Below are 15,665 nucleotides of genomic sequence, written 5' to 3'. Positions count from 1 at the left end.
ACAGAATAGGATTTCTGATTGTAAATATTCAACATGTTGGATGTACGACAACATGTACGATTTGAGATCGGTGTGGCCCCAACGTTCTTCTGAGCAGATTCAATCACTCTTAACATACCCCAAGATAATCGTGACTTTACCTAGAAGGGGAGAATTGGGCCCAAAACTGGCCAGATTATCTTGCAGTGTGTGGGTGCCTTAAAGGATTAGTTCACTTTAAAATGAAAATTACCTTTTTTTACTTACTTATACATTTATTTACTCAAGCCTCAAGTAAAATAACTAGCTTCCGCCAGACCACCTTCCATATTCAACTTATGAAAAAGGCGTAGGACGTAGCGTAAGCGTTTTGAACTATTGAATACAAAAGTTGAATACAACAGTTGAATACAAAAGGTGGTCTGTCAGAAGCTAGATATTTTACTTTATAACTTGTTAAATATGGATATTTTTCTTACACAAACACAACGCTTCGCTTCAGAAGGCCTTTATTTACCCTGGAGCTGTGTGGAGTACATTTATAATTGAGGGATGCACTTTCTTGAATTTCAAACAGGTGGTTTCTGTGCACTGCCATTATAAAGCTTAGGAGCAACAGGGTGATTATTAATATAACTCCGATTGTATTTTTCTGAAAGAAGAAAGTCATATACACCTAGGATGGCTTGAGGGTGAGTAAATCATGTGGTAATTTTCATTTTAAAGTGAACTAATCCTTTAAGAGTTCCAAAATGTGCAGTGTTGTGGGATATTTTACTTGTTTCTGTAATTTTAGATATTTTCTCCAACAGTCCAAGCATACCTATAGGCATATAGAATAGTGCATCAAACAAATTCATTGCAGATTCCAAGTCATCAAGGGCTTAGGACATTCCAAATGCCAGTAGTGGGCACTCCTGCCCCTACTGTAAACAATGACGTACATCCGAGTCAATGCACTGCAGGGAAGTTAGCGAGAGAAGGGCAAAGAAAAAAGCAAAGTGGAACACAGCCCATGTCAGCACAATGTAGAAATAGAAGTCCCACCTTTCAAATAAAGGAGTCAATCAGCCTTTTCTGGTGACTGGCAAATGTTGACAAGCAGCTTTGAAAATTTTAGTCCCATTCAAGCAGGTGTAAGCCAAGATAGCCACTTGGTGGACTGACTTGCCTTAAAGGGGTTTACTGTAGTATCATTCATCTCTACGAGAGCTATTATTTTTATACAGACATTCCACATTTTCTCCTGGTGAATTAGAGAGCAGCAGAAGAGATGAGCGAGAAAGATAGTGTATCACAGAGTGTATCTGGGATGCTGTGTGAACAATCACAAGGCATGTCCGTGAAAACAACAGCATTCTGCTTCTGCATTCAGACAATCCTGAGAAACAGTTGGATCAACTACCTTGAAAAACACCCAACTGAACTAGTGCTGAGTGCAGCATTTTCATTAACCGTTGCTCATTTTCCCTTCAGGGGGCAGGAGACTATGAATACTTTACTTCTAACACACAAAGCCTCATAAAAGTGCCACACGGTGCGCTTTCCACATGTTCGGAAAACAAATAAACGATGTTAAGAGGTGCAAAGGCTCACGAGAGCTTGTCTCCAACCGCCTCCGTCGTCTGCCACCCAGCCTACTTTTGCCCCCTTCCTATCTTTTTTTCAGTCCATTTCCTCCGGTTTTGCAGAGGCAATGTGTTGAGCAGATGTGAGCAGTTATTAAGCAGAACCACTAGCCTCTTTAAATGGAGTCCTGGCTACCCTGGGCCTCCTCCTCCGAGGGGACCAATCCTCTGGCTGCATACTCCTCTCCTGGGCTTGTTCGCAGCGTTTCGAGCTCTTTTAATGTTTATGTTTTTACGACAGCCATGTGCAGGCGAATTCTGCTCCTGCTGGGAAGGGGAGCAGAAGGGCATCATGGGAAGGCAGAGTTCTGAAACGATGAGTGTTTAATTCCTGCTTTTCCGCACCAATTTTAAGGGCGGATACTACCAAAGATGTTGGACGGCTGCACGGGCGTTCGTGTCAAGAAACAGACGAAAAATAGCACTCTCCTCACCAAAACAAATACACACAGCTCTAAAATGATCTCCCTTGTCTCACACCGGGATTAAGTGCATACTTTGTCCGACAAGTGTTTCGTACTGGCGCCCAAACACCCACAGACGTACTCTAAAGGACTAGAATAGTCATCAAGACTAGCAGGTAATATCACAATAGGTCATAACCAGCTACAGCCACACTTTGGAGTGGGTTTAGCTTCCTTCCTGTGCAGACAACATGAATATGGTCTATTATGAACAGACTGGGATATTACAGCACAGGGAAAGGAAAGAGACGGATGGCCATTAAAGTGCACAGATATTGGGGGGGTCAAGTCAGCTGAAGGCTAGAGGGCCTGTGTGCGTACGTGTGTGTTGGGGACTGAGGACAGGTCTTTGGGGTGGGAGGGATCCAATACGTTCTGCAACAAACACCTCTTTGGTGCTTCACTCTACTCATAATTTACACCTCATATCTCATCTGAATGAAAATAAATGCCGAAGCAATGAGCAGGTAGTATCACAAATTAAACATCCAATGACAAATTAAATGTCCAATATTTTTCTGCAGTTACACTTTATTTTAAGGTGTCCGTATTACAGTGTAATTATACATTGAAGTTCTGAGTAATATTAATTAACTACATGTACTTACTATAGGGTTAGGGTTAGGATGAGGGTTTGGTTTAGGGTTAATTGAATGTAATTATGCATAATTTATAGTTATTACTACAGTAAATACATGTAACGTGTAACAATGACACTGTAAAATAATATGTTACTTTTTCTTCTTATGTCTAAAGTTTTGATGTCTTTTAATTCAACTTATATCTTTACTTTTTTGGATGTTGGTCAAAGTTGTAACAGCGCATAAAGACAGAATCTCGGTACAGTAGTTACCATATAATAATGTATTACGTCTGTGAGGTTGGACAACTGTTATGAAATACACGCTGTATGAAGGAACTGTAAAAAATGAAACCTTTAAAATATGCAAAGAATCAGTTACGCTTTTGATTTTAAAAGAATCAAAGCCACATAAAAGCATTATACCAGTTATTTTATTATTTTGAGATGTGCTTTTATTTGAGATACAGTTAGTTAATATCATGTATTTGTAATGTTAATTTACTTTAACAAGGGCTATGAATTCCCCCAATAATGAATACCATAATCTAAATGCCTGAAAAAAATCTGATATTATGATCTAGTTTTTTTTCATTGTAAGTCTATTAATGTTACTGTAAATGTTCCTTATACCAAAAGATGGCACATATATTTGTAGTAATAAGGGAGTTGTGAAGAAAAATAATATAATGGTGTAATGTAAAATGTAAAAATGGTTTCAGTTGCCCCTGGACTCCCCTACAGACTTACATTTTGACAGCTGCTCAAAGCTGCTGTCTATTAAGATCTTGAACAGTAGTCACCAAAAAGTGTCCGACCTTTGTCTTTAGCACTCTTGTAATACCAGTTCACATCTTCATGACCACTGCTGTTACAATTACTGATTTTATGATAGATGCTAGACATGTACTGTATAATCAAAGCCATGTTCAATGGTACATGCATCTTTGAGACAACATCATTGTGCCATCAATCATTTTCATTTGCTAAAATTCTGAGATGTTTCAGAGAATTTCGATTATAAGCTTGATTGTATTCTCAAACAACGCCCCACATCCTCTTACAACCTCAGGTATAATTTACTGCACAAACCATGTCATGAAGGTTTGGGTGACACAACATCAGTGCTGTTTATACAAATATATCTCACATATAACATATAATTATATTGAGAAGCTGATTTTGAGTATGTAGACTTGAGTCAGTGAATTGTGTTTTCATTTAATATGTAGACTTTAACATTGATAACGTGTTGCTAAAGAGAGAAAATGAACGAAATACTCACAAAGAGACGGTCCTGTTGGGGAGCAAACTGACTTCGGGCGTTTCAGTCAGCTCCTTTCCACCGCAACTCACTTTCCTCCGCGCTCCGGGCGCAGAGTGAGCTTTACCGCGGTCCTCCGCGCAGCTGCAGCCGCTGGAAAGGAGCTCTGGACAGCCCGCAGAGACTCTATGAAGCAGCAGAAGGAGAAACACACGAACCCAAAACGGGATGCGGACGCAGGGTCCCGACATTGTCCCCCACACTATCAACTGTGCGGTCCCAGGTCAGCCCATGACATCAGGGCACAATCTTTTCTGGGTGATAATAACTTAAAAATATCATAAAGACAAGTTACTCCTTTCCAAGTATGAATGGATAGATCACCACGGTAGACTGCAACACTCACTTCTGTTAAAAAATGACAGTACTCCTGTCAGTGGTGCAATAAATTACATCCATCATGTCATAATTCCATCATACACTTTCTTTCCTCCATGTCCCAAATGAAACTGAAGAATTTTGTAGCACTTTACGAATGTGACAGGCGCAAACTAGCGGCGCGTAGAAATGTCACTCTGTCGCCTTTCTAAAGGAAAGTAAAGTTGCTACTCTTGTGCTTTTGAGCGTAGCGCAATTACGAGTCCTCAAAGCAGCTGTTGTCCATACTTTTTCCCGGAGTATTTCTTAGAAAAATGCATTTTGATTTGTCATAAAGTTCCGGTCGCGTATCAGCAAACATAACGGACTGCGGCTCCGGTGCGCTCCGGGGTCCGTGTGTTGTAAGTCGCAATCTGACTTTGAATAACGGTGCAGATCCTAATTCCAGGACTCTGGCGCTTTTCCTCTGCCATCCTGTCACACTCACATTCAGCTCCAGCCTCAGTGCGCACAATCCTCTCCTCGAGCCGCGCGGTCCTAGCGCAGCTAATTTAATGTCGCCCATATCAATCTAGTTATTATTGCATTACAGTATACAGATTATTTTACTCTAATTTACTATTATGATAATAAAATTCACTATGTATTTACATTTACGAGAGACTGGGGAATGAGCAAGTGAATATTAATTTTCCACAACAACAACAACAATTAAAGGGTTAGTTCGGATGAAAAATTAAATTTCTGTCATTAATTACTCACCCTCGTGTCGGTCCAAACCCGCAAGACCTTCTTTCATCTTCGGAACACAAATTAAGATATTTTTGATAAAATCAGATATTTTTGATCAAATTATCTCCCATAGAAAGCAACGAAATTACCACATTCAAGGTCCAGAGAAGTAGTAAAGACATCGTTAAAATAGTCAACGCGACTACAATGGTTCAACATTAATGTTATGAAGCGATAAGAATACTTTTTTGTGCGCAAAAACAAAACAAGAAAAGTATTCTCGTCGCTTCATAACATTAAGGTTGAACCATTGTAGTCGCGTTGACTATTTTAACAATGTCTTTACTACTTTTCTGGACTGTAAAGGGTTAGTTCACCCAAAAATGAAATTTCTGTCATTAATTACTCACCCTCATGTTGTCCTAAACCCGTAAGACCTTGTTTCATCTTCAGAACACAAATTAAGATATTTTAAATGAAATCCGAAGGTATCTGATCCACACATAAGCAAGCAATGATACTGCATCTTTTGAGGTCCAGAATGGTATTAAAAGACATTGATAAAACGGTCAACATGACTACAGTGGTTCCCAAATGCGTGTATCGAACTCGGAGCGTGTATCAAACTGCCAAAGTCACGTGAACCACTGAAATTTCAAAAGACTTATGATGTAACAATGCCTCGTTTGCCTCGATTCACTAAAAATATCTTAATTTGTGCTCTGAGGACAAACGAAGGTCTTACGGATTTGGGACAACATGAGGGTGAGTACTTAATGACAGAAATTTCATTTTTGGGTGAACTAACCCTTTAAATGTGGTAATTTCGTTGCTTTCTATGGGAGATAAGAACCTCTCAAATTTCATCAAAAATATCTTAATTTGTGTTCTGAAGATGAACAAAGATCTTGCGGGTTTGTAACGACATGAGGGTGAGTACTTAATGACAGAAATTTCATTTTTGGGTGAACTAACCCTTTAATAATACATTTATAATAACTTTTTAGTGTCTAAATTACTATTTTGGCATCTATGCTTTCAATGTAAATCAATCAATCAATCAATCAATCTATCTATCTATCTATCTATCTATCTATCTATCGTGTCATTGTACTGCAAATATAATATCACAACATAATCTTTTTTAAAACAATCGCAATACTTCAATATTTTCTTATAGATATATCTGGTTTATCAAGTAAAAGAGGTTATTCAGTTTTAAATGTGAATTTTTGTCTATCTTTAATGGCAATCTCGCAATGGTGTCATTGATAGATGAAAACAGCCACGATTGTGAGCATGTAAAACTAAAGGTTTTGATTATATGACCAACATGTGAGGAATGACTAGTGTTAGAAAACCTTGGGAACGGCAGCATTTGGTATTCCTCTTCAATAACTACAAAAAACTCCTCTCTCTATAGTTCTCTTAATATTATTAATAGATGTATGTTTGGGCTTGGCCTTTGACTTGTAATTAATGCTACATATCAGGCACTATGACCCAGTTGGTCAGTCTTCACGGCTGTCGGTGCCTCCTTGGATCTTCGCGTGTGACTGGACCATAGGAGCCTGAATGAAGCTTTGGCTGCGATGTGTACAGAGCACATGGGGTCTGAGAACCAAAGAGGAGAAATTTAATACATCCAGGAAACAGATAATCAAGAATGATAGATATACAGTTGCCTCTTAGTTTGTTTCTCATGGTTCTGACAGAACAAATACAACAAAACCTGTTGATTTAAGTAAGCAGTTGTAGGATGGTTTCACAATGTACACATGAGCATTTCTACAATGAAACCAGTATTTGACTTACACTTACAGCTGTGTCAACACTTCATAAATGCACAGCTGAGGAAATGAAAACCACACTTATAGCAGAGCATTACACATAACCTATTACTGTGTTATTACAGTATTGTAAACATGTAATAACACACTGAACCACACACATGCACAAACTAATGTTCACCTTTTGGAATTGTTGTTGTCAAAGTTATAAGCTTTTTCTTCAAAAGTATATTCTCCCTTAATGACTAATTACTGTTTACACTACTGCTGGACTATGAATTGATAAAAATAGCTTTAAATGCTTGAATGAAGTGTTGTTTAGCAAACTGTAGACTCCAAAACCAAGCCAAAAAGTGAGCGCCAGGCAATTATATTTCAACGCTCGGATACCACTAAGAAAAAATGTGTGGATGATCGCCATGTGTCAGGCAGTATACACAGACTGGTTGAGGTTAACCTTCAGACGAACCAAAAGAAAACCACAGAGACATAATCAGAAGGATTAGGGATTATTTCGAAGGGCAAAAAGTTCTTCCAATTTCTGTTTGTCATCATTATAAAAACAATGTGTGTCTGTTCTGCTGCTACTAAAATCCTCTTATCAGGCATTTGCTATGGAGGGAAAATGCTCCCATCAGCATAAATTTTCAAATGTTTCAAAAGGAGCTGTTGTAACTCGGGAAAAGAGGAAAGGGGAACCAGATATGAACCGCTGAGATGTTTATGGGCCATGCTGTAAAATTCCCAGCACACACGAGACTTAATTTCCCCAGGTCTTTGATACTCATACTGTACTTTTGTTTCCAACAGAGCTGAAATCCACAGTGTTGTTTTATTTTAAAACGGCAACTTTTAATTTTAAAACCGACCCCTTTTGATATACAAGAAGCGGGGAAATAGGAAACCGTAGCTCGGTCTTAAAAAACAGACAGAGGCCACGTTTTGAAAATACTGCGGATAAAACGGATAGAGGTTTTCAATTGAGGTTGACGTTCATGTCCTGTGCCACAGGTTCAGACGTGTGAGTACTACCCATTCGCACAAAGGGGCACTGTGCTCTAGCTAAAATCGTGCAAACCCACGTTTGTTATTCCTGTACCCGATACCGCGCTGCAGAATGAGGGCCTGCGGGAAAGACGATTCCGATTGCTTCCGGAAGCGTGCAAACGCGCACCACGGCGCCTCCAACCGAGGTCTGTTTATCCTGCACTTTAAATAACGTTTCGAACACGTTCTCTCACCACCTTCAAGACCCCCAAATCCTCCTCATCTGGTACGCAGTTTCCATTTAAAATGTCACGTCCCAAACTGCACATTACATCAAATTGTACTTAATGGCATCCAGACAAACTTTTATGTCCTTCCAACATTCTCGTGCTCACTTTCGCTTACTCCCTCCTATTCCCCCATTGCTTTTCTTTTCTAGCTCATATCGCAGAGCAAGCAGTATCTCCCTCACCCTCAACAACATCTGGAGTCCATTCCAGGTGGAATAAAGAAGAGGGAATATAAACGGAGAAGTGGGCCTCAGTCTGCAGTGAGAGTGAAAGTTATACAATGGACAAATACAAGGAGGAAATGACACAGATAGTTATTAGGCTTTAGAAAGAGACAGACACTATATCATTTTTATACAGGATAGACACGCAGCCCCCAATAGACAATAAAGTCACACTTGAAATCAGTCGAATATGATTTGGTGCTCAAGTAATATTTCTTATTATTAATGTTGAAAACAGTTGTGCTGCTTAATATGTTTGTGGAAACCGTCATTCTTTTCTTTCAGGATTCATTAATGAATAGAAAGTTCAAAAGAACATCATTTATTTGAAATAGAAATCTTTTGTAACATTAAAAGTCAAATATGAAATACATAAAAGTATTAATTTCTTTATAAAAAAAAACTTTCTGAATTTTATCTTTTGAACCATTGGGTATATATAATTTATTTATTCACAATTCAGTTATGAGCAATTATAAATAAAAATAACTGAATAAATGTAATTGGAATTATGTAACAGATTACAAAAATGTAGTACTCACAATCAGATTACAGTTACTTTTTTATGGATTACATGATTACATATTCACTCAGTGGTAAATTATTTATAATTTATTGATTCTCCCTAATTATTCTAATTACTCTTAAATTTTCCTTTCTAAAAACAATTGTTCATTTTCATTTTACATTTTTATGATTAATCATTAATCATTATCTTTTCATCAACTCAAAATCCCCCTGCAGTTCTTTCATTAAAAGGTTAGTTTACCCAAAAATGAAAATTCTGTCATTAATTACTCACCCTCATGTCATTTTACACCCATTAAGAAAAAAAAACAAAAAACGATGGCTCAGTGAGGCCTCCATTGCCAGCAAGATAATTAACACTTTTAGATGCTCAGAAAGCTACTAAAGATATATTTAAATACTTCATGTAACTGCAGTGGTTCAACCTTAATATTATGAAGCGACAAGAATACTTTTTGTGCGCCGAAAAAACAAAATAACGACTTTTCAACAATATCTAGTGATGGGCGATTTGAAAACACTGCTTCATGAAGCTTCGAAGCTTTACAAATATTTTGTTTCGAATCAGTAGTTCGGATCGCATATCAAACTGCAAAAGTCACATGAACTATTGAAATTTCTAAACACTTATGATGTAACGAAGCCTTGTTTACTAAAATCACGTGACTTTGGCGTTTCGAACCACTGATTCGAAACAAAAGATTCGTAAAGCTTCAAAGCAGTGTTTTGAAATCACTAGATATTGTTGAAAAGTCGTAATTTCGTTTTTTGGCACACAAATATTATTCTCATCGCTTTATAATATTAAGGTTGAACCACTGTACTCACATGAACCGTTTTAAATATGTTTTTAGGACCTTTCTGGGCACTGAAAGTGTTAATTGTCTTTCTGGCAATGCAGGCCTCACTGAGCCAAAGGATTTCATCAAAAATATCTTAATTTGTGTTCTGAAGATGAACGAAGGTCTTACGGGTGTGGAACGACATGAGGGTGAGTAATTAATGAACTAACCCTTTAACCCCAGTTTAGGAAACCCTGGCATAATGTAATGCCTAATGCATTTCATGTTGTTGATAAAGAACGGAAAATATTTTCTTTCTATTTTTTTATACATATATATACACCAGTATGGTACACAATAATTCCATTCAATTCTAAGTGATAAACGAGTTAGGTCAAAAGTAATCTAAAAGTAATCCGAATATGTAATGATGGGTCGGCAGAGCGGGGATCCATTTGCAAGCTTTATTAAGAACAGTATTTACACAGGTAGACAGGGGCAGAGGCAGGAACATAAACAAGGACAGGCAATGGTCGAGGCAGGCGGCAGACAAACAGAATCAGGGTACAGGCAAGGATCAGGGCAGGCAGCAAACAATCACAGTCCAGGAAACAGGCAAAGATCAGGGCAGGCAGCAGAGAATCACAAAGAATAAACAATCCAACCGGAAACCAGGAAACAGTCCACAAGAAAACGCTTAGAAATGATCACAACAGCAAATCAAGACTTCGCAATGAGGTGGTGTGTGTGTGAGTCCTTTATAGTCCAGGTAGTGTGCTAAGCTGTATGTGGCAGCTGGTGATTGGTGTGGAGTGTGCATGTGATTGGCAAGGAGGATTATGGGAAATGGAGTCCAGGAACTGACAGGAACAGACAGTGATCGTGACATAACGCCCCCCTTCCGGAAGGCGCGTCCTCGCGGCGTAAATGGCACAGATAGGGAGGGGGGGTGGGTACATTGGAGACCTGTTGGCAGACGGGAACGGGGTCTCCAATGCAGGTCCAGGAACTCGGGCAGCCATGGCGGGTCAGGTGCCACGGGCAGCCACGGCGGGTCAGGTGCCACGGGCAGCCACGGCGGGTCAGGTGCCACGGGCAGCCACGGCGGGTCAGGTGCCACGGGCAGCCACGGCGGGTCAGGTGCCACGGGCAGCCACGGCGGGTCAGGTGCCACGGGCAGCCACGGCGGGTCAGGTGCCACGGGCAGCCACGGCGGGTCAGGTGCCACGGGCAGCCACGGCGGGTCAGGAGCCACGGGCAGCCACGGCGGGTCAGGAGTGTCGGGAGGCCACGGCGGGTCAGGTGGCTTGGGCGCCCACGGCGGGTCAGGTGGCTTGGGCAACCACGGCAGGTCAGGTGGCTTGGGCAACCACGGCAGGTCAGGTGGCTTAGGCGGCCACAGCAGTTCACAGGCGGTTGAAGGCCGTGGGCGTGTAAGGTCCCCACCCGCAAGCTCAAGCAATTCGGAGGCCGCTGATGATCGCGGCCGTGCAGGGTCCCCACCCACAAGCTCCCCACCCTCAGGTATATGGCCCCCCCCAAAAAAGTTCTTGGGGAATTCAACGGAGGCCGTGGCGGTTTCGTGGGTAAGGAGCTCGGGTGGCGCCGGCAGGGCGAGAAGTTCGGGTGGCGCCGGCAGGGCGAGGAGCTCGGGTGGCGCCGGCAGGGCGAGGAGCTCGGGTGGCGCCGGCAGGGCGAGGAGCTCGGGTGGCGCCGGCAGGGCGAGGAGCTCGGGTGGCGCCGGCAGGGCGAGGAGCTCGGGTGGCGCCGGCAGGGCGAGGAGCTCGGGTGGCGCCGGCAGGGCGAGGAGCTCGGTGCCGGCCTCCGTGGCTGTATCAGGAAGAGCGGATTGCTCTGGGACGGCAGCGGACTGCTCTGGAACGGCAGCGGGCTGCTCTGGGACGGCAGCGGGCTGCTCTGGAACGGCCTCCGGGCCTACAGCGGGCTCTGGGAAGGCCTCCGGGCCTTGAGGGCTGGAGGAAGCCTTCTTCCTCCTCCTCCTCCGTTTGAATGGTTGAGGCAGTGGCTCTGTGCCTACCTCCTCGGTGGGCGCTGCAGCGGGCTCACGGGGTGGAGCGGACTCACTGGCTGGGACGACCCCTATGTTCCCAGACACTGGCGAGGCGGCCATCTTGCCCGTGGGCACTGGCAAAGCGGCCATCTTGTCCATAGCATCCCGAGAGCTTGAGTGCGTCGCAACCGGCGAGCTTGAGTGCGTCGCAACCGGCGAGCTTGAGTGCGTCGCAACCGGCGAGCTTGAGTGCGTCGCAACCGGCGAGCTTGAGTGCGTCGCAACCGGCGAGCTTGAGTGCGTCGCAACCGGCGAGCTTGAGTGCGTCGCAACCGGCGAGCTTGAGGGCGTCGCAACCGGCGAGCTTGAGTGCGAAGCGGCCGGCGGAGGCTTAGGAATGCCAGCCGCTCGTGCTGAAGTCAGCGGTGGATCAGCCACACTGGAACGCAACCCACACCGCTCCCAAACAGATCCAGAGACGTGATGTAGATCTAGAAGATCAGTGGAGATGGGACGTGACTCGGGAAGTTTAACTTAGTCTTGACTTGGCATTGTAGTAATGGTGGCCGCCATTTTGTGAGTGTCATCTGGCGCGGCAGCCATTACATGACCAGACGAGGTGTCGCATTCCTCCGCGACACCCACAGTAAAGGGAGAGCCCACATTCAATAAAGCATAATCCAGAAACTGACTTAGAGATGAACGGGGTCCCTCACGAATGAGTTGTTTTTTAAGTGGCTGGTTAACACCCTCACAGAAAAAGTCAATCAGTACACAGTCTGGCAGATCTGAACCATATGCAACATCCAAATATTCTCTGATGTATTCCTCCAACGACCGGGTGCCCTGCTTGAGCCATAATAATAATTGTGCAATGTTCATACCGGGCCAGTGTTCTCCAGGAGAGCCGCTGGATCCATGTGTCGGCGAAGTCTTCTGTAATGATGGGTCGGCAGAGCGGGGATCCATTTGCAAGCTTTATTAAGAACAGTATTTACACAGGTAGACAGGGGCAGAGGCAGGAACATAAACAAGGACAGGCAATGGTCGAGGCAGGCGGCAGACAAACAGAATCAGGGTACAGGCAAGGATCAGGGCAGGCAGCAAACAATCACAGTCCAGGAAACAGGCAAAGATCAGGGCAGGCAGCAGAGAATCACAAAGAATAAACAATCCAACCGGAAACCAGGAAACAGTCCACAAGAAAACGCTTAGAAATGATCACAACAGCAAATCAAGACTTCGCAATGAGGTGGTGTGTGTGTAAGTCCTTTATAGTCCAGGTAGTGTGCTAAGCTGTATGTGGCAGCTGGTGATTGGTGTGGAGTGTGCATGTGATTGGCAAGGAGGATTATGGGAAATGGAGTCCAGGAACTGACAGGAACAGACAGTGATCGTGACAGAATACATTACCTAAAATGAGTAATCTAGATTACATTAACTCAATTTTTTAATGTAGTTTGTAATCAGTAACAGACTACATTTTGTAAGTAATCTACTGTATAACATATATATATATATATATATATATATATATATATGAAAACTTTTTAGAGCTATATATAATTATTTTTATTTTTTATTTTTTTTTATTAATTTTCAGTGTTTTTGGTTTTCGGTCATGTGAGATCAAAGACAGCTACTGCAATACTACTGACTTTACATTTAGACACTACATATATTAGACAGTTCCTCCCAGGGATGAAGGTAATGACCCCTGGTGAGTGATGTTATTTCCTGTTGCTCTATCACTCTGATGAGGTCACTATCTGCCTTCAATCCACGGGGAGATTTAATACTAGTTGAAAAACACAACCAAATGTATGAAAGGCACAAAAACAAAAAGGCAGCCAACAAATATATAAAGACCACTTTGTGAGTTCATTTCAAAGCAGTGTTGGCCTGTGATAAAAGGATATCTACTTGATCTGAAGTCAAGTGACTCAGATATGAAAGTGTTCAGTAGGGCTGTGTTTATTTGTAGTGCCACCTTGTGGTGTCTGTCTGTTCTTGTTATTCCCATGTGATCTGTACCTGTAACAATAACGTATATCTGTTTCAGGGGCAAGCATCTCTATCACTTTTCTTCCACTATACTATTAATATCCAATGGTGTATATAGATACAACACAGGAAAAAAGTTTTTTCCTTCATCATCTTTTTTTCTTCTATCATTTCCAACAAATGTCATTTTCACCAGATATGATGTATTGTGTTTAACAGCATTCTGTGTTGGAAATTACATTTTTAATAAAATAACATACTCCTTTGTCTGACTGAGACAAATAGATAGCATTTTATGTATTTTAAAATAAACACAATGCATCATATTTCATCTGAAGATCTTCACTGACTGTCTCCTTGGTAAATGAGTACAATATCTTCTTTATTCGCAAATTTGTTCAGTGTGGTGGAAATTATGTCATAATCATTGGTATAAATCATTTTCACAAAATATATACTGGAATGATTCATGTTTACTTCAGATTACTATTATTAAAATTTATAAACGTATTAATTCATGTTGTTATGATGGACTTGAAAAGTAGGTAGAAAGTCTGGCTTTAAGGGTAAAACAATACAATCTGTACATAAAAGACACAATAAAAATAACTGATGAAGGCAAATAATAGTAATAAACAACCCAAAACAGATTTAAGTTTAGTTTTAACAGTTAGTTTTAATAAAAATAAACCCCTGGGTCATAAAAAAAAAAGTTGTATTTGGATAAAGGGTATATTCTACAAGTATGTGCAAGTGGGCCAATATTTGACACACCCCATAAAAGGTTGGGCCTCAACAATGAGGTTAGAGAGCAGGAGTTAAGTGCGGACCATTTGAATGTACATCAGCCATTCCGTCTGCGTGTCCCATTAGGAAATCAGTCTAACAAATGTCTGATTGCTCCCATTTCCCTGTTCACCAGGGCCCAGTTCCTGTCTTTAGTGTTAACCGCTGATTCTGTTTAATGGGCTTTCGGGGAAAGATTGATTACAGCGATGTCTGGAAACAAGCATGACCTCACACACGTGAACAAAACACCAGAGATAACAACCCATGACCTTAGCTGATTGCTGGGAGAAACCGATGTCCAAAAATATCAAACAGCGCAGGCAGGTCATTCATCTCCGCCAAAACAATGTAAATTGCTCCGGCACGGGTTATTTTCACTGGGTTGTTTTATGAAAGAGTAAGTCTTAAATGAACTGAATAGGCTGATTTGAAAATCCCCATTACTGTAACTGAAATGATTCATAAGGCTGGGTTAAGAGAGACTGCCCTTGTTTGACTTGCACTGCACCACATGGATGTCATACAAATTTCTTTACCAGTGACAGAATAACAGACTAAACTGGCATCAACACTTCAAACTTATAAACATGTCATCACAAGACAGATTTAGATTTCTTTCATAATGACCTCCTAATGGCTTAGTTCATTGTTTGGAGATAGCTGGTACTGATTGGCAGGGAACCAGCCAACCACTGTGATGGAAAGAAAACATCACTGCTGTCTCCTAGTGGTCAAACAGAAAGTCAACTAAAATATTTTTTTCTTCTTCGTCACAATGTGTTTGTAAGATGGCTTTAGTGTAAGAGTAAGATGGCTTTAGTGTAAGATTTGGTGACCCAACCCCTTTTGAAAAATGCCTGCACCCTGTCTTTTCTATATTATACTACAACATTTTTCAGCTTTATATTTGTTTTTGTTTTTCCTGATGAATAATTAAAAAAATTAAAAAAAAATAGCAGAATGAACCTTTTATACGTCAACCTACACTGTTATTTTCTGTATAGTTTATGATTTGCAAAAATAATTAATAAAACATTTTTTCATTTTAAAATGGCTCTCCCAATAAAACCCAATGTAAATTAATAAATGAAAAGAGACACTGCATTGCAGGAGCAATATGAAATGAACCATTGGCCTAAACAAATCCTGTCATTTACTCACCCTCACCTTCTGAAGATTCTTTCTTCTACAGTACTTTAATATTAATATATATATATATATATATATATATATAT

General features: G+C 41.2%; 1 protein-coding gene across 2 annotated transcripts in view; it reads right to left on the bottom strand.

Annotated features, from left to right (window-relative positions):
• The window catches only part of adgra2 (adhesion G protein-coupled receptor A2), a 94,051-nt gene extending 89,271 nt beyond the window's left edge, over positions 1-4,780 (bottom strand). The window contains exon 1 of one of the 2 annotated variants that reach the window (XM_051903312.1): positions 3,937-4,780. In XM_051903312.1, the coding sequence (XP_051759272.1) occupies positions 3,937-4,166 (230 nt within the window). In that variant the 5' untranslated portion in view covers positions 4,167-4,780. The remainder of the gene's footprint in view (positions 1-3,936) is intronic. The other variant, XM_051903311.1, reaches the window with a different exon arrangement.
• Positions 4,781-15,665: the final 10,885 nt, after the last annotated feature.

Source organism: Ctenopharyngodon idella, chromosome 8, assembly GCF_019924925.1.
Source record: "Ctenopharyngodon idella isolate HZGC_01 chromosome 8, HZGC01, whole genome shotgun sequence".
Lineage (NCBI taxonomy): Eukaryota > Metazoa > Chordata > Actinopteri > Cypriniformes > Xenocyprididae > Ctenopharyngodon > Ctenopharyngodon idella.
This window is presented reverse-complemented; position numbering and strand designations above follow the sequence as displayed.